The sequence below is a fragment of the Temnothorax curvispinosus genome, unplaced genomic scaffold (genome assembly GCF_003070985.1).
Source record: "Temnothorax curvispinosus isolate PA1 unplaced genomic scaffold, ASM307098v1 QBEX01016800.1, whole genome shotgun sequence".
Classification (NCBI taxonomy): domain Eukaryota; kingdom Metazoa; phylum Arthropoda; class Insecta; order Hymenoptera; family Formicidae; genus Temnothorax; species Temnothorax curvispinosus.
In genome coordinates, this window is record NW_020226580.1 from 941,549 (window position 1) to 969,435 (window position 27,887).

Genomic DNA, 27,887 nt, shown 5'->3' on the forward strand with positions numbered 1-27,887 from the left:
TCGCCTCGCATTGTGTAAGGAGCTTTAGGGAATCGAAGTGATAAGGTAAATAAACTTTTGTTCTCTCTCTACGATTCCCCATGCTGCGCAGCAGCAACGGCCTCATCTGCCGTTTAGTAGACGTATGGCTACAATAGGTAGAGGTGCTAAACACAGTGTGGTGTTCGCTAGGGTTAACGGCATGCAGTAAACTGCACTGCAATTTATTTATATTTCAGGAGGTACGCCCTTGCAGCTACCAATGCAGTCTCCGGCGCCGTCCTCCGGACGAATGCAACGCAAGATTCTTAGTCTTGGTTCCTCGTTCGGTCTAAACAAGGAGGGCTCCGATTCCGGCGCGGACACAACGCCGCGGGCGACCAAGCTGTCGCCGGCTACACTGTCCAGACATCGTGCCGAGAGCTCCGGTTACGACAGTATCGTTAGAGACAGCGAGACGAGCAGCATCGCCAGCGACTCATCCCGACAGACTGGCGCGTTACAGGAACATCAAGGTAATTGACAAATATCTTTTGGCTATCCGTTAAAAAAAAAGTGCGATTGACGTCACGACTACAAAAGTTACTTTGCGACACAGTGCATATTAGAAAATAAATTAATCTACTTTTCTAAAATAAAATTGAAACAAAAATTCAATAAAATTTATATTGAAAATAAAATATAGTAGACAATTCTAGAAAAATCCACTTCTTTATACATGCGGTCAATCGAGTATTCCGGCTACGCGCTTGGTATGGAAACCTTGCTGCTCCATCGATCGTTATTTATCTTACTTTAACTTGACGTAACTCCACTCTGTTTTCTACCTAACTCCGCTCATGTACGCAAAGCACGAAAACATTGGTCGAGAGCTCTTTCACATCCCTAAGAAAAGATAACGCAAGCCCTCTAAAACGATCCTGCCGTACGATGATTCTCCTCAGGTGGCGCACTGGGGGTTCTAACTTCGACGTTGTGCGGGTGTTTCAGCGGTGGAACAGCGGGCGGCAGGGTGCGGGCCTCGGCGGTCGCGGGCCCACTGCCGGGCTCAGCCGGGGCCGCCCGCGGCGTCGTCGGCGATTCTCGCATATACAGGCGAGGACGTAGACATCCTGGACAGACGCGCACGGGTGCGCTCGAATCCACGTGGAACGACGTCCAGGATACACAACCTACGCCTGCGCCAGCGCCTTCTTAGGATGGAGCTACGTGACGCTAAGAGGCGCCTCATGGTACCCGACACCCGCTGGGACTACAATCGTAAGTATCGGCCTCTACTAACGATATTTGAATAAAAATTTTCGTACAGATATTTCAAATTTTGCCGCATCAATTTAAGTACTTATTGCTCTGAAATAATCCGTCTTTCAATCTAGAATCTATATATCACAATATTTATACAAAAATAAACGAGTGCACAATTGATCTGATTAATCAATTTGTTATAATTGAACTAATGAATCGTATAACATTTTTGTGTATGTTCGACTAAACTTGATTAGATTAGTCACATTTACGATTTAAATAATGCTTATACACACAAAATATTATATAAAAAAAAAAAACAGAATTTAGAAAGTTAAAGTGAACACCTATTACTGACACGAAGTGCTCTTATGTGCGATCACACATTTCATTGTTTGTTTCAAAAATAGTGTACGTGGAGGACGGTATGGACTGGCGGGACCCGTCGTTTTTGGAGGCTCTAACGGCTGAAACATGCATTTTGCAGAAGAGAGTAGAGGCTTGTAAGAGCCACGTTCTTCTGATCACTTGCTTCGATTCCTGCCCTCAACAATCGACATCGACCGAGATTCAGATCACCTAACGTAGACTCAGATCAGCACGCATGACCGCGTGTTGATCGCCAATCCCGCCCACCCACCTACGAATTTATAATCGTTGAAACGAGACGAGCGAAGTCGCCGAATAGAATGAAATAAAATTAACAAATAATGACGTCGATGTCGCTCGACTCCGTCCAATAGTTGTTAATGATATATCGTGGTATCGTCATCGTCATCGTACGTCGTCACTATTGTTAAATCTAAAACGGTACTAGGAAGATTAAACGAGAAATAAAGAGAGCTAAAGTAAAAGTTTTTACCGAGATATCGCACACGTACACGCACACGCACGTGTCTTATCGAAGTTATATTATGGAGTTATAACGAAAAGTGTATTCATGTTAAAGATTTCGCGGTTGGTTCAGTTTCAACGATGTTTCTCAGGATACAGAACGAAGATGTTAGATAATTTTTCGCGGTTGTTACAATAGCGAAACGATTCTCAGTTTCGAACGCGATGTTTTCGCCGCATTTATATCGGCATTTAATGGTTTTAACGTGAGAAGTTGGTGCTTTGTTCGTACGTCTATTATTCGTCAGAGTTATTTGGAACACTGTCGCTGCCATTTTCTATCTGATGCCATTAGTAAATTATAAGAGAGAGAAAGAGATATTTCCGGACCTAAAGACTGTTGGCCAATCGGCCGAACCACGTATTTATCGGGAACAGCGACGAATAGAAGCGGATGAAGTTGCACATAGTCTTTTATTGTCGCAATAGGCTAGAAATATTCATCTCAATCTAGAAACGTGTCGATATTCATCATAAATATCATAATCATGTCAATCAAGAAATAACAATTGACTGCGGACTAAAACAGTAAAAATCGAAAAAAACTAGAGAAAGCCAATCATGAACAATTGTAAATCAGATATATAGTTATCCGAGCAATCTCGATTGCACAATGTCGACAATTGAGTGTCGGCCGCTATCTGAAGAGTAGTCACGATTGATTGAATTTTGTCTTTTCTCTATGTTATCGTTAGGGTTACAATCCCGGGAAAGAGAAGAAATCGTTAAATGACGTTGGCTAATCTGAGTTGCCAATGGAAATGACTCGTAATGACGGACATTAAAGTATTAGAAATAGATGCAAATTTATTCATGGAAAAATCGAGCTTCGGTTTTGAGGAAAAGCCAAATGAGAGCAACGCACTGCCAAAAGAGTGCAAAAAAGACCTTTTTATACGACTAACGAACAATTGATAAACAAAACGCGCCGTACGTAATGTATCTAATGCACGCACGTTAATTCATGGTATTATCGTAGCTTTAATCGTTATCAGCAGTTACCGCACTTCGTAGGGTTCCGTAACTCACTTAGACGCAAAAGAGAATATATGAAAGAGAAAGAAAGAGAGAGAGAGAATGAGTGAGAGAAAGAAAGAACGTGCGCACGAAAGATAAAAAAGAAAAGAAATGAGAGTAAGTATAAACCGTAAACTTTCGCTAATCGTAAGAGACGCTCGATTCGTGCGAGTGCTATTCATACCTGGATTGATAAAACTGGACGAAGAAAAAAGAAAGAGAGGCGGGAGAGGAACGAACACCCGAAATCTCGTTTCCAACATGAGAATGTTACGCGAAGAGAGGACACGGATAGGATATCAGCGCAGGCGGGGATGAGGCCGGGGAGAATGAAAATAGATGGGATGAAAATAAATCGGTTTGGGAGTAATGCGAGGCAGAAATAGAGGTATTCTAGTTTTCTGATGCGAGTCGTGGTGGACCGACGGCCAATATCGATGAAAAACCACCCATTTTTCTCGTCCCGAACTGTTATATCTTGAGGTTCGTTTATGCATGATACACACATATATGTATATGAATATATAAGCGCGCGCGCACACACAATACACGTACATACACACAATGCAAACAATACCAATGTGAGTAACACACGCGACCAATCGTCACACGTACACGCAGGTCCGTATTATATTTCGTATTTAACATTAATGCAGGCATCTAAAATGAGTTTTTGTTGACTAGTATCTTTAATATAATTTTGAGAGTGAAAATTGCAATTCATATATTGTTACGGATTGTTAAATTTATTAGCTGCACTTAATGTTGAATACAAAATATATATGCGGATCAAAGGCACGAACGATCATTTTCTTCACGACGTCAGATTACTGATCGGCACACAAATTTGTATTCCACGAATAGAAAAGATCCTATATACTCGTTTCTCCGTGTCTCACTCACCGATGATCAAAGATGTGAGTTCGCCGCCGAATCCGTCGTCATTGCTTTCAGTTCCTTCTGTTGAAAATAAATACCCGATATATTGTTGAACGGATTATTTATCGCGAGAGAGTCACAATTGACGATTTTTCTTGCTAATCGATCATTCGAATTGTCGCGCGATCGGCTGCGATAATTATATATAATTGAAAATGTAACGTTTTATGTAGCATCTTCTCAACGAGAACTATATTCAGGAAATAAATCATTTCCACCTTCTTGAAGAAGATATCCTTATGGCTGATCGCGTAAAAACATTGAACATTAAAATTCGCATGTGATGTTTATTTACCTATCGTCGCGTGTCTAAGTTCAGCCTGAGTTAAAAGCATTGCCAAGAGCGTGTCAGTCCATCTGCCGTAAATACAACAGTAATAATAACGAATTATAGTGATAGTAATTATTAATTGTAACTAGCGATCTACTTCCACTTTTCCATTGGAAAACACTCTGTATCATAGTACTTGTATTATATTTATATTTTATATGTACAAATTAGTCATGTAATTTCTTGTAATAAAGATCAATTTACAACGTGTATCCTGAATCATCTTCTGTCCCATTTATCCCTATCATAAATGTGTCATACAAAAATACGTATTTTGATGTAAAAATATGCAATTTTTTTCTTTTTTGGTTCAATCGCGAAAAAAATACAGCAAGGAAATACGCGTATCTTCTCACTTTATAACACAATGATGGAGCTATCTCAAATTTTTCTTTTTTGTTTTTAATGTGGCTTACGTCACTACCGCAATAATATCTCACATATCATCAAGTGAATTAGCGCTGGAAAGAGAGTCGACCCTGACGAATTTCTGAGACAATTTATTGAGACGCTCTAGGCCGGGGGACGCAATTCTCGGCGGCGTATGCGAATGTAGGTCCACCTCCATTTGTCCGTCGAGGTTGATACTTTGTTTCACAATGCGCGGCTGCACGCGACTTCGCGTAGAAAACGGGCACGACGTTCAAGATGAATCGCGTACCGTCTCGGAGAAATTACGTGACGGATGAGCGAGCATAATAATGCAACACGGATGAAAGACGAGGAGCTCTATCAAAATTCAATGCGACGGTTAAATGTCAATTTGCCTTAATAGACGGTGGGCAACAAGCTGACCGGTTATTGTAATAGTAATCACATCTTTTTAAATAATGATAAGATTAAGATAATATAGCAGTGAACAAATAATTCTACTACTCACAATTATGTTTCCGCGACATTAAGCTGAGATTAATTTAATTAAAAAAATCAAATTACAATAAAAATATAAACAATAACTTAAGACTCTTAAGTAAAAAATTGTATAGTTAAAACAAACAAGGATTCATCGATGTCAAAAAAACGATACAATTGAAATGCGAAACAATATTTGAAAATCACTGCGTCAGTAATGTCGGCCAATTTAGTCGCGGGATGAGTAACCTTCCAGCCCAATTATGCTTATCACAGATAAAATACGATTATGGTCACAATTAAATCCTTAAAATCTGCGCGCTGATTACAATATGCATCACGTAATCGCGAGACCTCGGCATTTGAATGGATCGTTCGAAGATACAATTGAATCAACGACGGTTTCACATGCGAAGAGAATACTTGACATAAGCGCGCTGTTAACGATATACGCGAATGATACGCAGTACATATGCACACGCGCCATTTGATCACGCATACGTATCGCGTGATTTACGAATTTATTACTAAAATCACACTTTCGTAGTCTTATAAATTATTGCTGGCTTAAATGTCGAAAATATTTTTTAGTTATGAGATTTCACGTGCACGTTCCCAAAGAAGATAATAACGTACAAAAATAATAACGTATTTCGCGTAATACTTTGAATATTTTTGCGAGTATAATACGAGTCGTTAAGACGAGTCGTAAGATAAGTAAAAAATTAGATCTGTAAATAAAATCAAATTAATCGGACCAGACTGCGCTACTCTTCTTCAAATAAAACGTTTCTATTAAAATGTATGCTTAAATAAATCGTGATGTATATGATTGCATAAACTGATTTTTGTCAACAACTTCGCTTTCACGAGATAATATTGATCCAGCAAAATTAAACTTCTCAAAGACCTTTCGCCATCGATATAAATTAAACCACTTAACGCAATATTTTTTGTAAAGGTACAAAAAAATAAAAAAATCTGTCAATTTGCTCCGATATTCCGCATGCTTATATTCACGGCAGGAACCTGCACATCACCGCATCAAGTGGTCATCGTACAGCGCGAACACTTCATGGAGAGTGAGAGAAAGAGAGAGAAGAGCTGAAGAATTTACATTCGAGATACACTCGATTGCACATTAGCCTATTAGTAGCGGAATCGGGGGTAGGGATCGGTGCGGTGTCATGAAATTATCATCGAGCGCGGGAAGCGAGCGTGGCGTTTTATGTACGCGGAACAACGGCGGGCGGCCACGCCGATCGCGGAGAGCAGCGGCGGGCAAAGGCGATTAGGGGGCAGCAAGAAGAGACGTCGTAGCCAAGTCGAACAGCAGTAGCGTTAAGGCAGTCTGAGAGAATGGCTCGCGGCGCAACACGCTGGAGCATTCTGCTGGGCTCGCTGGCCCTTGTGCTGGCCCTAATCGCGCCCTTCACCGTAGCCCTGTCCAAAAGGGATCTATACCAGTACACGGGACCGGGCTCCAACACCCTCGAAACCGATAACGGAATGCTGATATCCGCCGAGGTTCTCCTCAAAACGCCCATCGTTTTCTACGACAAAATCTACAACTCGATATTCGTGAGTACCGATAGTGATTTTGGTCTAAAATATCGGATACTCGTCACTCTCGTCAGCATTAAGATGGTCAAAATAGTTATTTGAACTGCCAAGTATATTTTTCATTAACTACGGATTTAAGTCAAGCCTATATTTAAGTAAATCTTGATTGATGTTACTGATACACATTGTAAAAAAGGTCTATGTTCTTTTTTCGCTAATGAGAACACTAATGAGAATTGTAGGATTGTAATTATAATTTATACTAGGATATAAATATATAATTAATCTTAATTACCTAATTATCTAATCTTAACCAAGATGTATGAAGGTACATACACAAATGATTTAAAAATAACACAATGTATATACACATAAAACGGAATTGCACGTAATGTGATTAATCTTCATCTCAAATAGCACAAATTAAAGCATGACTTGAGGAGAAAGTGTTTTCCCATAGTTATATCATAATTATGACATGTTAACACCGTTCTCAATTTAAAAATTACATCGTGATGTAATCCTTCGATGATTGTATTCTGGTCTTATCAATAATTTGAAGTTTCTTGACTCTTAAGTAATTTAAAATTTTCAAGAGACAGAAATCGAGACAAAGAGAAAATAGTCATAAATTATTATAATTTATAATATTATTATAAAAATTCAATAGTTTCTAGAGAAACTCTGTTATTTATTTTTTCGACTATTTGCGACTATGGATGTGTTGAAAAGCTATTATTAGAAAAGTTATTATTAAACGCCAATCCATTATTTTCATATTTACGCTTGTAAACCGATCGTCGGTGAAAAACACCAACTCGACAAAAAAGAACTGAAAATATTCTTGATAACCCGTTGCAAATCTCTCCTCACGCAATATTTTTACATTTATTGAGATATTTACCACTGAAATGCTGTCAGTGATGTAACGTGACAGTCAACAGAGCTTCATCTCAACATCACATTTTATTCTATTCTTACCTTGCATTAGTCTCTCTTCTTTGCTGTATCATCCAAAACAATCCAACACAACTCTCTGCTCCTAGAACATAAAATAGACATACTTAATAAACATTTGATATAAAACCATTATACGTTACAATTTTTTCATTATTAAATGTTATAAGCATTTTAATTTATAACTTCGAACTAAAATGTGTTGTCGAACTAAAGTTAAAAGTGACTGGAAAACAAGATTTTATCACCGGTTTATAGTTATCTTATCTCTAACTTTCAATAATAAGAAATTCCCCAATTAGAACAAATTTACGCTAAAAAAAAATTTACTCCGAATTCATCAAATTCGTTAACAAGAGAGATAACGGTGACGTAACACACTCTGCCGTAGCTCTATCTACCCTATCTCTTCACATAACGACAAAAAGTTACAAAATTTCTCTCCAGACGTGTTACAAATTAGGAAACTTAGCACAGTCACCGCGTGACGAACTTCAATTTATGGTTAGAAAAAGTTCCGAGACGGCGAGACAAGCGGCTAGGCGGCGGCGCGTAATTCCTCGGTTAATATCAATTTGTCGCGCGGTAGACAACGACGAAACTGTGCGCGCATTCGGTCATTCTCTCAATTCGGCTCGCGGCCTAATCCGGCCGACATCTTCTGGCATGACACGAATTCATTGCGTTCGCGCGATGACGAACAAACGACTCTCTGGGCGGCACAATCGCGCTTAATTGCGGCGGACGCGCCGCGCCGCTCGTCGCGTACAATTTACGAGGGTCCGTTAATTCGTATGAATGAACGAGCGAGAGCGGCGCGAACCGGAAGACGATGCAACGCGCATCCAGAGTCCGAGGCGCGCGATAAGATTCCGGTAGTGTTTACGCGCCGAAAGTTCGACCGTAAGCGAAAGCGTGCCTCGAGGAAGTGCACGTTGTAGAAACACAAGAGCACGACCGCAACCATCCCTCTGCGGTTTTAATTACCTTGTTGCGAGAATACCCAAAATAAGAGACATGTATTACATATATATTTTTTGTCGTTTAAATAATGTTCCCCAAATTAAAAAAATGTGAGTTTCTCTCAAAATTTATTTTTTGAATCGCTCTTATTTTTTCTATTCCTCTGATTTTCGCGGAAAAATCACGAGACATATAAGAGAGATTTTAAATAAAATATTATGAAGCTAAAAGTACTTCACATAATCATATATTTATATTTCACAAAACGTTCACTCGTAAGCAAATATATGTTGAAATAGCTTTTATAATCTCTCTTATTTCGAGCTGCTCTACAACATATCCAAAAATCATTAAAAATCGTACAGAGACAATTTCGGCCGTTTCTGCTTTGTTGGCCACGAGAACAATATTTGAGTACCCTTGACTCATCGCACAAACACTGGACAACGATTAAACAAACGTAGAAACCAGCGGTGATTAAAAAAGTTCGCAGGACACCGCATGATTTCATTTTTCCACGAATCGTCGTACTATACTATAGAGGTAACAGCATGAATGAACGTTAATTATGTACGACTAGTCGTGTGCAGATTAATGCGAAGGATTCATCTCTCCAAAATGATTTATTACGAATCAAGATGCATGAGCTCATACGTGGAAGCGTTTATGCATTACGCCTCCACAGATAGCGCAAACTCGTATCATCAACATTTTCGCAAATGTTTTCCTCTATTGAAACTATATTTGATTAGCATGAAATATCGTTAATAAACTCTGATTAATCTATGTACTAAAGAAGATATTACATACTAAAAATGTAAATATTATGTAAATACCAAGAAATATGATCATTTATTAAAATGTATTGAAATTTATGTGTCTTTCAATTTGTGACAAGTTATATATTGAAAAAAATGCTTATTTATACAATTTAACAATGGTTTTTATTTTTAAACAAGGGTGCACCCGACAAAAACCAAATATCGATACTAAAATTCATTTTCGAATCGGTGTGACTAAAGCAGCCGCGAACCAAAATACGGTATTGGAACCATGATCCGCCGTGATCCGTTCCATTCATCGAAGTTCGCCAATAATTCAAACGTTCGTAATCATGGTGGCGTTATTGATGACATGCGTACTACGTGCGCTTCGCTTAGGGATGCGCGTCGAGTCAAATCACACGCAGAAACTCGGCCGGCCAGTCAGCCGGACGAGCTTAAAGTATAATGACGAATAATTGTGGGAGACTAGGCGGATTAAGAGCCTAGAATGCAAGATTCGATTTTGCAGGTATTATGGAATAATACGTGCATATATATATCCTTTTATGCTGATGCAATACGCGTGCACCAAACGCGTAACGTAGCATTGCATAGCTACAATCTTCACCTTTATTTGCGTGACAAAGAACGAGCCCTTTGTTCAAACAGTTTGACCTTTATTTTTCAATATGAAAATAAAAATTGCAAACAAATAAGCATATAAACAAAAAAGAATTTTTCACATGAATTTTTACATTATTACTCTTTATTTAAATATTACTTATATTTTGATGTAAATATGTTTATTTTAAAGATTCGTTGTTTAGAATTGTATGTTATAACGATAATATGTCTATTTAATACATTCACTACAAAAGGTATTTTAGTATACTTTTCTTTCACGCTTTTTAATATAAAATTAGATTATTTTATATTAAAAAGAACAGTGAAATACTTAATTAAATTTATAGTATTGAATTGTATAAAAATATATATGATATGTATAGGTATTTGACTATCGGCCCATGACGCCTCATCGATCATCGATGAGGCGTAAATGGGAAGCTCAGTCAGTGATGACTGTCATGGCGGTGAATGCACAGTAAATAAGAGTACAAAAATAATACCGGTAAATATATATGATTGATATTTGGTTAATAATATCTGGTATTAATAGAAATAAAAAAAGTGTACAAATTTTAACTATCTCCTTACTTGCTAGTGCAACCAATATTTTCTGCATACAAGAAGCCGCATGACTCGCTATAAAAGGACACGTTCAGCAGAAGCTCGCTATTTGATTATCAGTATAAGAACATCACGCTAAAAATACAGCTTACGGCATTCATCACCTTTGTGTACCAAGTTCGTAAAATTCAATGGAAAACTTTGTATCTTTTCCTGTACTCAATTAAGCATTCGCATCAAGATAGGGAGTAATACGACAGCCAACTTACGGTGCTATGCAATTAGCCTTGGCGGTTTCCCACATTAGTTAGCGGGGACTTAGTGGGAAGAATTGCGAAATTTCGCTCGCGATTCTTCTAGATCGGTTCTGTCCTCGGCTTCGTCATCGCCGACGAAGCTCAATTAGACTCGACACGAAATTCTCAATTAATTTCATTATAGCTTCTTCCGTCTCTCCAAGTGTCCTTTCTGAACTTCCGGTTACGACATATCTCGTCGTAACCTTGAAATCATTCGCAAAGATGGAAATTCAATACATGCAATTTTGGAGAGAGAATTGCTGTTACGCTCTTTCTTACAAATGTATTTCAGTTTTTGCTCGCCTTTCTCGATTTACCATGCTCGTTTCGTTAGGCAAACGTCATCGTAGGCGTGCAATTTGTTAGAAATGCCAAAGAAAGCGAGCGTGCCATGTAAAACTAGATAAATGTAACTACAAGCATGCGGAGACATGCAACGCATGCGAACGCAAAGGCGGATGACAATGAATTAATGGACAGAAATTTTACTTCCTGCGTTACAAGAGAAATATTTAAAATGTTTGAAGTTCTTAACCAATTTAGTCTCAAGTAATTAAAAAATAACATTAAAAAATAATAATTAATATTCTATTATATTATTTTGTGCAAAATTGCTAAATATTTTCCTCATAAATTGAGATAAAAACTAAACAAGAGCTCTTCAAAGAAATTGTTTCCGTCGGTTATTTCATGCAATGAATCTGTTTGTCATACACACGCACCTTGAAATCAGATTCAGACAATTTAGCGGTAATAAGGCAAACTGCAAAGCGTTTTCTCAAAGTCACTGTTTATCTTTAAAAAATAATAAAAATTTTGAGCGAAAAGTTAGTGATTTCTCACAATTTACATCTCTCACTAATATTGATTAAAATTATTCAAAGTACAATATCTATAGGCAGCCTGAAAAGGATTTGTCCATTACATGACTCAGAACTGACATTTGAACAAATGCTTCCTCGGTCGATTCTCGTGCCATTATTACGCGGGCCCAGGTCAGTGACAAATCGCGGTTGACACAGATGTATATCGCGACGTATCCGCGAACGAAGACACAACGGTCTACTTAGAGGACCTTCCTACACGACAATCATCATCTCCATTTCGTCGGTTATCGCCGACGATTCGCAGTCATCAAAATGATTGCGGCCGATTGCGCGATTGCGTTAGCGCGTGCGGCATGCGTTACCAAAACCGCCGTCTCTCCTACCGTCATCTCATTGACTCGCGGTTGCCACCGCGTTATGACGATTGTACATGCACCGAGCTTACTGCGGATTACTGCGAGATCCCGCGATTAACATACGAATTCGACGCAATCGGCCCTATATGTATCACATGAATAAGACGTTCGATAGTACTTACGTATTATTGTGATACCGTAAAATTTCGATACGAGACGAATTACAATAAAAATATTTTTTACCATATACATTGTTACAGAAAATATTGTAACAAATTAGTGTTTTTCGCAAATAATATATAAAATTGCAATCCTGAATCTGTAATTTTAACTTTCTAATGATAAATTCTTTTAATAAAAGTATAGTATCCATAAGGATATAATAATTTCAGTTATATCTTTTTAGTTTGAAGATAATCTAAGTATTCAAATTATATTATTTTACGATTAGCAATATCAATAATAAGTGTATAGGTATATTATATAATATGTAAATATGTTGAAATATATATGCTGACAAAACATAAATATATACTGATAAAAATAAAAATACTCAAATCAATAATTATAATTATAAAAGAAAGATTATAAGCAGCTCTGAAATAAAAAAATAAAATGTAATTAAAATTAAATTATTAAAGTGAGTTATTAAAGTAAGTCATTGCAGTAATTAATTCTAAGTTAATTTTTGTTCATTACCTGAGCTGAAGCTAATTTTACGATAAAATAGATGATACGTATGCGCACAACATATCCCAGAATCGACTACGAGATGATTTTCGACAGAAAAAAAAAACGATCACTCGTCGAGTGATTTATTTCAAAAGTTTCGCTTTGAATATTGAAATATTCGTCGATACAAGAGTCGATCTCAAATTATTTCCAATCCTGCACTAGACTTGCCAAGCATTAGAACGTTATCGACGATATCAGGAAGTCGAGAGTTGGCAGCTAGCATGGCTTCCTCCTATTACTTCCAGGCGGTGGTGCTATCTATTTTCACCGTTTTACGCGATGTGTGTACGTATGTGTCATCGGCTCGGCTCTGACCTACGACCTCGGTGATAGCCTCGGCAATGATAGCGCGTCGAACTTTCCCACTAGCTGACTTACGCGAATGTCAAAACGTCCGAGCACATAAACGAGCTTCGGCGAGACTATCAATACTGGCTTGACATTCCCAGGCATCGATTATCGGACGCCTCGATGACCGATACTGATTCTCGGCCTACAAACTCCCGTACGTATAACGGGACGAATAATATCGATATCGAAGATTGGAAGATTTCTGCTTGTTTGAGCTAAATTGGCATTATACTGCCGTAGGAAACGAACATATTCCGATAATTATATGAAAAAAATTTAATAAGCTGTCTAATAAATTCACCGCAAAAACAAAAAAAGAATATTAAATCCATTTAAATATATATAGCACATATACGTATTAAACAGTTTTAACCAATATATTAGCTATGTCATTAACCCTTTTTTAATTTCAATAAATACTGTTTTCATTAAAAAATTACGCTACAAAAATAGTAAAATATGATCAAAATGTCCAATTCACATTTTTAATATGAAGTACTTAAGTGAATACCTTGCTATTCAACAACATTATGACATAAGTCTATAGTAGTTTTAGAATAGTGTCACAGTAGAGATTATGACTTTGTAGCCCTAATTCGTGTCAATTCACTTGAATCGGGTCGCCGGTTAACAATGTGCGACTTAAGCGTTAAATTTGATGCGGCGCCCATAATATTAACCTCACGTGAAAACAATATAGGCCATCTAAGTAATCGGATGTTCCAGTTTGGACTTTGAGTGGCGCATAAAAATTAACGTCGACGAATAAAAACGTGGGAGCAAAATATGAATTCGGACATCGGAATTCGTCGTATTTAATAAGAAAATGAACAACTTTTGCTCTTCAGACAGTGTATTATATGTTTAAAAAAAATGTTATTATTCCAAATTAAAATTATTTTTCTTTTAATAAATAGCTTATTCTATAAAAAAATTAAATAGTGAATTATGAAATAGTAGATATACATATAGTTAAGATATAAAACATTTTAGGTCTCTATTTAGAATGGTAGCATAATATATCACTTCCTTAATTTCAAAATTAGGTGACATTAAACCGGTAAGAGCGAACAGTGTGAGAACCATACCAATTATTTCCTCCCAGCGCAATATTTTGAGCGGCTCCACTATTCTTTCAAGAAGAAGGGGATAATTTTGTCTCTTTAATGACAAAGAGTTTTTTTCTTATAAAGGAACAGCTGTAGCCCGAAGAGTGCATCGCGTTGAACATGTGCGCGCGTTTGGCGCACTTCATTTTAGCCAATTGACGAAACAAGTCAGCGGCTCCGGCAAGATGATACGACCGTGTCCGCTACTCTTTTGAACTTTAAAATAAATAATATACCAAAAAATCATAAAAAAATCTTTACTTTCCACTGGCAGAATATTAAGAACATGATTAGGCTTATATTAGATCTTAAAAAAAACCTACGTATATGTCCCAAAATTTCTTTTAACCATTTATAATTATATTCGTCACTATCATATTTAAAAAATCAAAAATTAATCATAGTGTTACAATGTCTTCGGAAAATGCATTGATCGTCAAAGCTTTTAACATCTTTTGCTCCTAATGATTTGCTTAAAATTTCTTAAAACTAATCACCGACATCTTATAAACATATCTCGTCGTTGGTTCCTTTGCAGGGCATTCTCTCGTCGAGATCATTGCGATTCCTTCGCGAGTTTACGCGAACGCGACACCGTCCTCGCGCCTCGGCGTTATAACGAGCGCGCGTCGTTGGGTGAATGACTCCTCGACGACAGGCGCTCGCTCATTAACGTGCATGCGTGTCTATTGCGAGACTCGCGCAGACTGACGACGTGGGGCAAGCCCCCTCCTAACAACGTCATTGTCGGATTTCACTGGCAGCACGTGCCGACGATTTACCTGCTGACCCGCTGATGTCGCCCGACCTTCCACGCGCTTCACCGAATAGAATTTGATTTACCGTCACGTTCCAGTTGTACGCAAGAACATCTCTCAGCGGTAGAACTTAACGTTGTGAGACTTGCGACCGAATTAATGCATTTCACGATCGAAATTCATATATCGAAATAAACCGCAGTTTTTAAGTGGTATTAAAGATATACTTCTTTAAAGGGTTAATAAAAAAAACTAACGTTAAAATGGAACGATTGCCACAGTATCGGGAATTAAATAGAAGTTACACCGTTAAAGCATTGAAATATTAATAGTTAAATTCTGATAATGTGATCTGCTAAGTTCTAACATGCTTTAATGTATTGATAAAATTGCAAATAAACGTTGTTGATTTAATTCCTTGTTATCTCATCTCAATGAAATTATATTTCTTAATAACAGCTGTAAATGGAAATCTGAGCATTTCATTGTGCTTAAGAATATAGAATCTCTTATAAATGCTTTTATAAATAATTATATGCATATATTATGCATTTCTAAACTTTTATTTAAAAACACAATACTTTAAGGCTCAATTCTACAAACATCGGTTAACTTTTAACCTTAGGTTAAACTCTAACGTCACCCTTAGAAAGAGACGAGTGAGTAACCTAAGGTTATAGAAGTTAACCGGCGTTTGTGAAACTGGGCCTAAATATAAAATTGAAATCAAATGTAGTCACAACACATGTCAGCTAAAAAGATATCAAAAATGGAAAATCGATTTCCTCAATTTCAGGTAAATGGAAATGGCGTTCTCTCATTCGCTAGGGCCATGCAAAGGTTTTTCAACATTGCATTCCCTCTTGATGATCCAGTCATCGCGCCTCTTTATACACACGTTGACACGAGAGCTTCCGGAACTATTTATTGGAGCGAAACCGATTCTCCCGATGTTCTCGCTAGAGCCGGAGGATTGATCCGAAGTGCCTTTAAGAACGCCAATAACTTTGTGCCTACGCACGTCTTTTTGGCCACTTGGATGGACGTTGGTTATTATAATGAGCGAAATGATAAGGCAAGTTATTGCCTTTACGATCATCAAATATTGTATATTTTATTTTTTCGCTAAAACAAATCTTCAGCTTGTATAATTAAAAAAATGAAAAAATGTTGACGGTATGTCTTTAACTTTTATTGTACTTAAACTAAACGTTTCACTCTATTGAGGAAAAATAAAAATATAAACATATGTAATAAACCTCTTTGAGAACATGAATAACGTTCATCGAGTTGTCTTTCAGGTGAATACTTATCAAGTCGCTATATCATCCAACGGTACGCATTCCTTTGTTGAACTACTGTACCCGGAAAATGGTATACAGTGGATTCAGGGTGAATCGCATCCCAACGGTCTCCCAGATGCCAAGGCACAGGCAGGATTCATGAGCGAGGGCAAAATGTATACCCTGAGGGGCTCGGGCACGGACCAAATTCAGAATGTCGACAAGTGAGTAATGGGGAGAGCAGAGGCGCCGGCTGTATTCACGTGCGACGTATTCATGGACCTTTGTAATTGTTTTCAGGTGGTCAAATGTAAATAGGCCTGGCCAGTGGCTATTTCAAGTTGGTCCTATCGGCGAAAACGAAAATACCTACATAAAGATTCCCAATAATATTGAAGGTAACGAGTACATAATAAAAATATATAAAAATATGCTTGTTAAATATAAAAACTTTTAAAATTTAATGCGTCGCAAAAATAGCAAAAACCTAAAACAACCTTGTTTTATCTTTTTGTACATTATATGTATGAATTGCAATAATAAGACAAAACCGGAAAGTTATCCCGGATTATCTTTACGATGTTGATCGAATTAAGCAATATATCCTGTTAGACACGATGACTATGCATCAAGCGGCTAGCTGTAGGACCGGCGCCACCACTTGCCACAGTAAAGCGACTTGCATCGATTACGAGATCGGATTCTGCTGCAGTTGCAAGCAGGGCTATTTCGGCAACGGGAAATCCTGCCAGCCAAACGGTAAGCTATTTATCAACGGTGTTTGTCGAAATCTCGCATGCTCGTTGCGAGATAAGCTCGAGCTAATGGCATGCAAACGCGGCCTTTGAAGTGTTCTCGAAACGGGATAAAGAAGAGATCTTTCAGCGCGTTTTCCCCCTCTAAACTCCCTACGACGCTTCACCTAACGCGGACAAAAGTACGCAGAAGTCGTCATAGGGCAAATAGATGCAACGCAATAAGTAGCTGCGTTTACTCGCGCTCTCCGGTCTATTCATAGTTTACGAGACTGGTTCTTACGACTTCTACGGTAACATCATATAGACGGCGATACCGTGAATACCATGAAATGGGCCGCGCGACTCTTTGATGGTCGTGTCGTTGGCAGAGTCCCTACCAATAATTTTTTTCCGTAAAAAAGTTGTGACTTCTTTCATCTGGAGATAAGAGTTCTTAAGAGATGCAAGAAGAATGTATTTCTTTCAATATTATTTTATCATTAACTAAACAATTGTGTAAAAATATAAATAGATAGTACATTGTACTTCGAAAAAGAAATATGTTGCGTACACAGAAAAATAATAAGGCAACATAATAATTATAGCAGTATGTTAAGACAGAAAGCGCTGGCAATTATAATAAAGACATACAGATATTATGGAATTTCTTCTGAAAGATTTAATTTTTAGACGTGCCTCTTCGGGTTATTGGCCGAATATCTGGCAAGTTAAATAACATCGAATTCCCCTCAAGAGATCTTCAATGCTACGTACAAACCAAAGATGGACGAACATATACCGCCTTATCAAGGGTACCTCAAGAAATCGGTGCTAGTTTCCAACTTTTAGGCAATTTGGGTGGCGTGATTGGTTGGCTATTCGCAAAACCTATCAGCGACACTGAAAACGGATACGAGCTTACAGGCAAGGAGCCTTCATTTCATTCAATATCTCTATTCTATGTTTTCTTAGATAAATTAATAATTAGTAACTATATATCATATCAATATATGTTGTGTACTAAAGATTATGTGATCGTATTGGTATTATATTTTACTAATGAGTTTGAAGGATTTTTTTGAAAGTGCCATAACAAGGTTGCCGAAGGAAAGCAGGTTTACGATTACGCAGGTATTCATACGAGCGTGTTTCACGGGCAGGCGGCTTATTCAACCACACGGCGGAACTGAACTTCCCATCGAGTGGCGACAAAGTGACGATACGCAGCAATTACCTTGGATTGGACGTCTTCGGTCAGCTGAAAATGGAAGCGGAGATCACGGGTACGGTGCCGTACCTGGAGAGAGACACCAGGGTAGACTACGGCGATTACGACGAACTCTACACTCGTGCCCAATCAGGAATGATCCGTTCTCAAAGCGAGCGCACCTGTAAACTTTCGCGTGGCAGCGGGGACGAGCGGGAAATTAACTTCAAGCTGGATCAGATAATTAGTTACAAGGAGTGCCCGTACGCTATCTTCGATCCCGAGGACGACACGAGTAGGCTGAAGTTTTTCAGAGGTGTCACCGCTTACGAGGGCACCGAGGGCATCATTCGATTTGCCGTCAACACCAAGATAACGCCCCTCGAAGAAGAGGACCCGTGTATTCAAGGACGACAGACATGCGGCGATCATAGCTCCTGCGTGGTCGATGGAGACAGCTTTAGATGTGTGTGTAACGCAGGGTGAGTATCTCTACCGTCAATTTTTTTTTTTTAAATAAAATTGATTGCATAAAAAAGCTTTCTTTGTATACAAATTCAATAAAAAAATCTCCTTTCGGATATACTAAGAGTGTTTTCACGAAAATGTATTGTCACATCTTGATGTCAACGTATCAAATAATGATTATTTAATTATATGATTAATGATATTTATTATATTGCTCGAAATATGGGAAGGTATCAGTATCTGTACGAGGAAGACGGCAGTGCGATTTGCGTGGACGTGAACGAATGCACAGCCGGTAATCACATGTGTTCCCCAGACGCTCAATGCATTAATCAGGAAGGCAGCCACATGTGCCAATGCAGAGCTGGTTTTACGGGAGACGGTCGTGTTTGTGAAAGTAAGCGCATTATTTTTATTTATTTTATAATAAATTATCTTATATCTTATGATCATTGTGTGTTACCGTACTGCGATAACATCCCACAGGTCGATCAAATTCTTACTGCTGATAGCGGCGAAAATAATCTTAACGTCTGATAATATTCTCGATCAAGTATTTCTTTTAAGTTATTATTAATTTTCAACTTTAAAGATATTTAAAAATAAATTATATATAAAACACTAAAATATGAAATATTTTGTTCAATTAATATTTCTTAATTTTGTCAGCTACTTATTTACATATCAACATTATCTAACTCTATATCAATAATATTCATAATGCAGGATTGCCATCTTGTGAAGATACTCGCTGTGGAAATTACGAGCAATGTGTGATGGTCGGAAATACACCTACATGTACCTGTATGCCTGGTTTCGAGGAAACGGACCAGGGATGTTACCCCTCTCAGCATGGTAAAATATTTCGCATATAAATTACGAAAAATATTATTAATTATTTCATTACTGATAAGCGGCAACTGTACTTTTACCAGCACCCTGCAACGAGGAAGATAATTGTTCCCCATACGGACTCTGCAGTTTCGACGGGAATAGAAAGAAACACGTGTGCGTTTGTATGCCTGGTTACGTCGGTGAGTGGAAAAACTCGAAAAGATTTTTTTGCCTACCGTTGATAATTCATAAAAAAAAAAAATATATATATATATATAATTTATATATGTGTATTGTAAAAATTTAAATTTATGATCGCATATAATTAATATAATGTATTTGCAAAAAAAATAGTTTATTTATCGCGAACTACTTATCTCTCTCTCTTGCCCATGTAGGAAGTATCTGACAATTCATAAAAGATATTTTTTGCATTTAATCTTTTTTGTCTCCCAAAAGTCTGGTTATATATCATAAATTTTAATATTAGTTTCGTAACAATCCAGAAATGGAGTAATTAAACTGAATGGAATACGCGGGGTATGACTCAACTAGTATTCGTCGCGACGATTGTCACTCCAAACGCATGTGACCATATTGCAATTTACAAAGTGTTTTCTGTCTGTTATTCACATATGCAATTATTTACAGGCGATGGATACACGTGTTACTCCGAATCCGATGTCACCACAACAGACGAACCGCCGCAACCGCAGTGCGTGGTTGGAGTGTGTTGGTGTCCGAGTGGTTGGGAATTCCGTAACCATGCTTGCGTGAGGCAAGAGGGAGAATATACGACAGTTGACTATCGAGACTGTAAGTTGCACGAAATATAATTTCGTTGATTGCACGATGGCTTTTCGAGCAATTTTCTGCAAAACGTAAAAATTTTGAATTCGAATAAGATTGACCCAATTTCTGCCCATTATTAAATGTGTATCATATTGTGCATATGGCATGTATTAAAGAAATTATTTTTAAGCACCGGTTAATTTAAGCACAAAATTAATTGAGTATCAGTAAAATAGTTTTATCGAGATGTGTTTGTATCGCTAGAAACAATGAAGATCCTCAGAAAAACCGTAGACATCGAACATTATATACTTTTTCTTGCATTTTATGCAAGGAAAAATGTATACAGCAATAAAATAGAGTAATATATTATATTAATATGCTAATTAATAGCTACGTTTTAAGCTTTTAATACATAATTATACAATTGCATACATCTATTAAACGAGCAATAATAAAACAGATAACAGTAAATTAACAACAGAATAGCACTAAATTCCTATTTGTGCTAAAATAATATGTTAATTCAGACACTCCCTGACGTTATATTCATGTTATAGCAACATTTGTCTGCTAAAGCATCATGTCTGGTGCATTTTTTCCGAGGATCATTTTGCCAGAAGTGAAAACTGAAATACTGTTGAGAATTAAAACAATTTGCAAATGAAACGCACGGCGGATAACTGCATGCAAATAAATTAACATGAATAACTTGAATCCTCACGATGCAAAGATCAATATTTAATAACGTGCGAAACGATCGCTAATAGTATGCGACGAACATCGTTCGTCGATGCATCATGCGTTTTAGTATCGGCACATCCGCTCCCGGGATGCTTCGACGACGTCTGCATATGTCCCTTGGGATACGATTACGACCATTTGGAACGAATTTGCGTTCCGCTGCCAGGATACCAACACGACACGAAGGGTCCATCAGGATCTAATCGTACGACGCACTCAGTGCTTGGCTTTAAGTTATTTATGTTTATTAATGAGCATAAAGTCGCTTTGCGTACCATTCTCTTTAACGAGCTCATGACCTCGGCGCAAGGTGCCTCTTACTTCCAGGAAATTGTTTTAATTTCATCAACGCGCGATACACCTCCTACCTAACCGCGTAATTAATAAAAACGCTTGCGGGCTCACACATTCAAACACGCGAATGCTTAAAATAACAAAGCCGAAACTGCTGACGGTATAATGAAGTTGGTTAACAGCGTTCATCGAAGCTCAATATAAACTGTATTTTGCATAAACAAACTTACACATCCCGATTTTTTTCGTCACGCATCGGGAGCAGGAAAAAGGTTCTTTCTGTAAATAAGTGTACTCGAAGTTTCGCCATCTACCAACTCCATAAACTCACTTTCAGAAACTTGTGATGCGCAACCTTTTAGTGAATAGCGAGATGGAAGATTACCTCGGGAAATTGAGAAATGTGTCCGTAGTGCATGTAATACTCTTGGGAAGGAACAAAATCGTCTTCGCTAACGTGATTGAAATATTTTAATTTCATTAAACGATTAATATTTATGTCATAAATAATGCAGAAATATTCCATTTTGCCAGTACTCCTTATGTATAAATGAATAATATTATTTCAAAACGCGGATGCTTATCTCGCTCGGAAAATACATATTTTCGATGTTTTCACTCGAGGTGCAATGCTTCAAACTGCACATCAAAATAGATATCGATATCTTCTCTGATGACAGTGATAAACTAATGCATCAACTTCTAGACTTTCTGAACAATATTTTCTTTCAAAACTTTCATTTCACGCTATGCTCACGATATTTATCGATTCCTCGCAAAATAAAATAAATATAAGGATTTCCCAGAATCTTATATGTTTGTTAACATTTGAGTGTTTCAGGGTATCTTGTACATAATTATATATAAAAAAAATTATTCAACCAGTTAATAACATGTTCATTCATTGAACATCAGTGCACGTTCATCAAATCGCGATTCCATTCAATTTTTTTTTGTCTCTATTGGAACAGCTATAGCTATCATCGCATGCTATATGCAATGTATCATAATCGCGCACATGCTTGTGTCCAGTATCTTGCAACGTGGTGAATAGGTGTCATCCCTACGCCCAGTGCATCTACGTGACGAGTACCGGTGATTACGAGTGCCGCTGCAACCCGGGATACGAGGGCGATGGTATGGAGTGCACTAAGACAGGTACGTGCAAAATGCATCTTGCATCTTATGTATATATTTAGCAAGGTGAAAATATTAATAAAAATATATTGGAGAGTGTACATTAAACTTTCCGCGCGATGATATCATTGTTAAATTATTTTTGTATGCCAACTCGTGAAATAGTAAATTTTTAACGCGTAAAAAAAGATTTGCTAAATCGCACACGCTTTTACTTCAATGTATAAACTATCGAATAAATTCAACATTAACCGTTTTCAGGCCCTCTTGTACATAATTAGCAGAAAAATTACTCAACAATCAATTCATAACATGTTCATTCATTGAACATCAGCTCATAAAATTCTGCGAATCCATTAAATTTTTTTATTTCTCGTTATCGAAACAGCCAGATATCATTGCCGTGCCATTCACTATTCAATGGATCATAATTATGCTTTCCAATACTCTTGTGTTTAATAATTCCATCTTCCTAAGGAAAAAAAGCCTAAATCGTGAGAGCAGGGTGAAGGTACGTTAAATGAGAGATAATACAACGATACGACTCTTCTTCTTCGTACAGAAGTATCCTGCTTGGAAGTGGATATCTGTGACCTCAACGCGTCCTGCCAGTACGAGGAACCGATGGCAAGATGCGTGTGCAATCCAGGATATGTGGGCGACGGAACAACATGCAGTCGTATCGGTGCTCTCACTATTCATACCTTTTTTTATTATTTTTCTTTCATTCATTTCGCGCCATTGCGCACGTCGCACGACGCACGAATGTCAACGCGATTTCTTTCTCTCAATCGGCGATCCCCCCGCATTGCGCATACATATTGCCTCCTTTGCATTCCGCATTACCATGTAAATCGAGATATTGACGATCGCGATCAAACTGTAAGTTCAGCTATACAGTAACTATTTCAAACAAGAATGGAATTTGCCTTTTGTATATCGCGCTGTAATCCGCATGATATGAATCGATGGCGAGACACGTCGACTGATACATTCCCTATTGGTTTCCTTGCGTTTTAGACGAGTGCAACGACAATTCCGAGTGCGAGAAGAACGAACAATGCACCTACCACCCTATGAGCTCGCGCTACGAATGCACCTGCAAACCCGGATTCAGCATGGACATGAACGATCGATGCGTGCCGTCCGATTGCTCAACGAATCTTTCTCAGTGCCACGTGAACGCGCAATGCGTGCCGTCCGACGACGGTGGTTACAAATGCGTCTGCATAAGCGGCTATCACGGCGACGGTATGCGCCAGTGTGTGGAAGACCATATCGGCTGTAACGTTTTGAATAACTGTGGCCGAAATGCAATTTGCGGGTACAATCAGACGTCCGCGAATTTCGCGTGCATTTGCCAATCGGTGCGTACAAACAAATATATCATTACACAAGATAATCGAGTTTGTTGCTACGCGTATAACGTGAATTCATACGTACTATATTATGCTGTATGTAAGTGGTAACACGTATAAAACGTATAAAAAGAGATAAGCGAGTTTAAATATTAAAATTTAAAAATTTCCATTTGGAGAATCTGACATACAAAAGTATTCATCTGAGAGCAAAAATTAAGTTATTCTCAAAAGTTTTTATCTTTATAATTAAAAAGAGATGAAAATGTAGATTAAAAAGTAATATTTCTTTCAGCAATATAATATGCAACAGCGATTCTTTCTCTCTCTCTTATACACGATTTACAGTATAAAATATGAATGATCGCAATCTAATCGCTTCTAGGGTTACTACGGTAACGGTTTCACGTGTCGGCCACAATCCTCGTGCAGACACGATCCGAATCTCTGTTCATCCGAGGCAACGTGCGTGTCGAGTGGTGAAAATCAGTTTGCTTGCGTTTGCAACGAGGGTTTCGTCGGCGACGGCATAAATTGTAAGCACCGGCCGAGGCACGACTCCAATTTTTTGTTGGTGAACCAAGGAATGGCCACGCATCGGATACCGTTCGTGCCCACACAACAGAATCCAGGAAATCCGATCTACATAGCTTACACGCAAATGGCGATAGCCCTAGATATCGACTGCCTTGGCGGCAAAGCTTACTCCAGTGATATTACTGGTAAGTTTATATTCAAATAAGTCTTGTCCCAGATTTATCAATATTATGTGTTTTTGACTCTTAAGACGGATTCAGATTTTCGTAAAAAAAATATATTTAAAAATATGATTAAATAAAATTAAATTTCAAAAACATTTAAATACATTTGAAATATTAAATAAGAAACGTAAAAAATCCTAAAAAAAGACATTTTTTAACAAATTAAATTTGAATTTATTTTTAACACACTCTCGATTGCTATAATAAGAAAGCAATTATAGTCTAAAAATAAGATACCTTTGTAAGATAAAATCGCAATCTATTTTCACAGGCAACAGGATAGTCGAACTATCTTATAACGGATCGATGGCAGAGACATTTATTCCGAAAGTTAGCAGTCCCGAGGGACTGTCGGTCGATTGGGTCTCGAGGAACATCTTCTGGACCGACTCAGGCAAGACGACCGTCGAGGTTGCCAGTCTAGTGACAAAGAAACGCAAAGTCCTCGTTTCCGATGGACTGGTCAATCCGAGGGGAATAGCTGTTCATCCATATCGAGGGTAAGGATAGATAAGGGTGTAGAAAATCTATTCGCAAAACTTCTCGGTCCAGTGCACCCCAAGACCTTCTCCAATCTTAGGGCCAAAGCACGTATGGCAGTCGTAGACGTAAGTAACGCACAAGCTTTGGCGTATCCTGATTTGTCAGGTCGAGGACTACGACCGTCGTATATTGCTACGCCATGTTATGTGCTTTGGCCCTAACACTCATCAAATCATTCGTACATGCATGTTATCCGTGCAACTAAAATGAAAGTAATTTCTTCTATATAATTGCGAATTATTTTACGTCACATATTTATAGAAGAGATTTCAGCTCACTTTTGTATATTGTTTTATATTTAGAAATTCGTGAGTAATTTTAAACTGATTAATAAAAATAATAATAAACGCCAATATATTATAATTTTGATCTTGTAATAATATTATATTTCATCGAACCGTCTACTTGAATCATTAAATTATATTATTAATATAATTTTATAACAATTTGAATTTTGCAATGAATATTCTTATTTCAGAAAAATATTTTGGTCTGACTGGAATCGCGCCTCCCCCAAACTAGAGTGGGCTAACGAAGATGGAACAGACCGAGCAATCTTCCTTCAGGGTGATTACGTTAAGCTGCCAAATTCATTAACTATCGATTGGGCGACGGATGAGCTGTGCTGGGCCGACGCTGGGACGTTCTCGATAAGTAAATATAGATTTTAATCACGTGAGCGCGTCAAAATAACATCCATTAATCTTAACGGGAAAATGTCCGATGGCACGATACGTTTCATTACCGTGAACTTGCTATAATAACAAATAATCTCTTGTTCTTAGGTTGTATTGAAATAGACAGTAAAAAAGTCACCGTCGTCGCAAATGAACTTACTTATCCGTTCGGCTTGGCAATTTCTCAAAATCATTACTACTGGACCGACTGGAAAACGTAAGAGAATAAAATATTCACTGGCGCGTGCAGACAATCCAGAGAATGCTATAAAATGTAAAAGTTTTTATATTACGCTCCTTCCATTGCAGACACAAGATCGAAGTCGGCATGAAGACTAATGGCGAAAGACGCGCACCATTGTCTGTCCCGCCTGGTGGGAGTGGGAAACTATACGGTATCGTGGTCGTTCCAGAGTCATGTCCCAGAGGTAAATTTTTCATCTTCGTGAGAGATCTATTTCTCAAAATTATATATTTCTAGGAAATATATAATTTTATAATTTATTGCCTTACTTAAGCTTCGCCGAAATCTGAATTAACGAGAATCAGAAATTTTCCTAACTTTTCTACAGAAAGAAATTCGCTATAGAGACGAGAATAAGTATAGTACTGTCAGAAATTCTATAATTCACGATCGCTTGTTTGCAGTGACAAATGTGTGCCAGTACGACAATGGAAGATGCAACAAGAATCAGCTTTGTCTACCGGACGGCCAAGGCGGCAGAACGTGTGCGTGCGCGGATGATGCGAAAGGACTCTGTACCGACTCCCGTTACCTGTCTTAGATCCGTCTTCGATCTTGCACGGAAATAAAACAACGCAAAGCCCCGCCTCGCGTCCGACATTATGATAGCTGATAAGAAAGTTTCGCACTGGCGCTCACACCGAGCTAAAATCGCAATAACCATTAGACCAAATGTAAATTATAACATTATTCGTAATATTAATTATAGCTGTCACCGATATTCTCAAATAACATCTACTTTTGTATCTATTAATCGCAATACGCGATACAAGCTGTACTGCGAACAGATCTTATTTAATAAAAATGAAGGAAACAGCGAGCGAAGCTTTTTGTACTGAAATATTCATATACAATCGACCGTTTCTATCCACTTTTCTCGTCTAAATCTTTTCCGAGTTTATCCGCCTAATTAGTTTTATAATTAACTATATAAAAGGAAAATAAAAATCAAGGGAACCTTATATAAAATTGCCCTACAAAGATTAAAAATTGTTACGATAACGCAATGAGAGGTAAAATCCAATTAGCTACGACTACTGTTCGTAACTACTATTCGTAACTAACCATTTCATTTTCCATGTATATGACGTACAATATATACATAAATGTATATATGTCATATACATATAACGCTAATAAGTAACTGATATTGCTCCTTACAAGAAAGTATAAAAGAGACATATCAAATGTAAATATAATTTTTCCTCCTAACTCAATCGCTCAATTCATTAATTTTCTTTCTTCAAGGTTTGTACAATAGTTAGCACACTGTTCTTTATAAAATGACAGTAAAAGCAGATAGAACTCTGATTTCTATGGAAAATATATTTATAACACAGTCTTGAAGAATAAAATACGTTCTCCAATATATTTTTTCAACGTAATCACATATTTTTTTACCACATTTCTCTCGAGAACGCGATATTCAATCGGTTGCGTGTAAATTCAAAGAGCAATACAATAAAAAGGAAGGAGATGATGTAAGAAAGAGAGATAAGAGGATGACCTCAAAAACCGTCAAAGGGCTTGCTCCCCAATCGATTCACGCAGAGTGACAAGAATCTCTTGGAAATGCATGCTCGACTTATCTTTTTGTTCTACAATAAAATGGTAAAATTCTAAAAATAGATGCAAATTGATGTAAATTGATGCAGATCAGACAAAAAATAGTGCTATTAGA

The 27,887-nt window shown here is 37.6% G+C and overlaps 3 protein-coding genes across 8 annotated transcripts in view; 2 read left to right on the forward strand and 1 right to left on the reverse strand.

Annotated features, from left to right (window-relative positions):
- The window catches only part of LOC112467009, a 324,735-nt gene extending 320,120 nt beyond the window's left edge, over positions 1–4,615 (forward strand). For 2 of the 3 annotated variants that reach the window (XM_025035429.1, XM_025035430.1), the window contains exons 14-16: positions 219–494; positions 970–1,239; positions 1,635–4,615. In XM_025035429.1, coding sequence (XP_024891197.1) covers positions 219–494; positions 970–1,239; positions 1,635–1,807 — 719 coding nt within the window. In that variant the 3' untranslated portion in view covers positions 1,808–4,615. Of the gene's footprint in view, positions 1–218; positions 495–923; positions 1,240–1,634 lie in introns of all 3 variants that reach the window. The other variant, XR_003042205.1, reaches the window with a different exon arrangement.
- LOC112467013 overlaps positions 1–27,887 on the reverse strand; it is a 278,592-nt gene that overhangs the window by 210,262 nt on the left and 40,443 nt on the right. The window contains exon 3 of the mRNA XM_025035440.1: positions 7,802–7,862. Coding sequence (XP_024891208.1) covers positions 7,802–7,862 — 61 coding nt within the window. The remainder of the gene's footprint in view (positions 1–7,801; positions 7,863–27,887) is intronic.
- Positions 6,529–27,031, forward strand: LOC112467010 (nidogen-2). Of its 4 annotated transcripts, XM_025035432.1 has the most exons (21): positions 6,529–6,838; positions 15,924–16,202; positions 16,429–16,634; positions 16,711–16,808; positions 17,023–17,169; positions 17,838–18,071; positions 18,308–18,836; positions 19,053–19,219; positions 19,549–19,677; positions 19,758–19,856; positions 20,308–20,472; positions 21,260–21,397; positions 22,519–22,644; positions 23,186–23,308; positions 23,644–23,990; positions 24,367–24,703; positions 25,014–25,242; positions 25,764–25,939; positions 26,071–26,179; positions 26,272–26,390; positions 26,611–27,031. In XM_025035432.1, exons 1-21 carry the CDS (start codon positions 6,617–6,619, stop codon positions 26,745–26,747), a joined length of 4,116 nt encoding a protein of 1,371 aa, XP_024891200.1. In that variant the 5' UTR covers positions 6,529–6,616; the 3' UTR covers positions 26,748–27,031. The 4 variants fall into 4 exon arrangements, with proteins under 4 accessions (XP_024891200.1, XP_024891201.1, XP_024891202.1 ...); XM_025035433.1 differs by lacking the exon at positions 23,186–23,308 and having other exon boundaries at positions 6,530–6,838; XM_025035434.1 differs by lacking the exon at positions 21,260–21,397 and having other exon boundaries at positions 6,531–6,838.

What these genes read in the sequence shown, in the direction of transcription:
- LOC112467010 (XM_025035432.1), top strand. Translation starts at nt 6,617, where the DNA reads ATGGCTCGCGGCGCAACACGCTGGAGCATTCTGCTGGGCTCGCTGGCC. An exon ending in CGCTGGGACGTTCTCGATAA is followed by an intron (nt 25,940 to 26,070) that starts GTAAATATAGAT and finishes TCTTGTTCTTAG; the next exon opens with GTTGTATTGAAATAGACAGT. An exon ending in TCCAGAGTCATGTCCCAGAG is followed by an intron (nt 26,391 to 26,610) that starts GTAAATTTTTCA and finishes GCTTGTTTGCAG; the next exon opens with TGACAAATGTGTGCCAGTAC.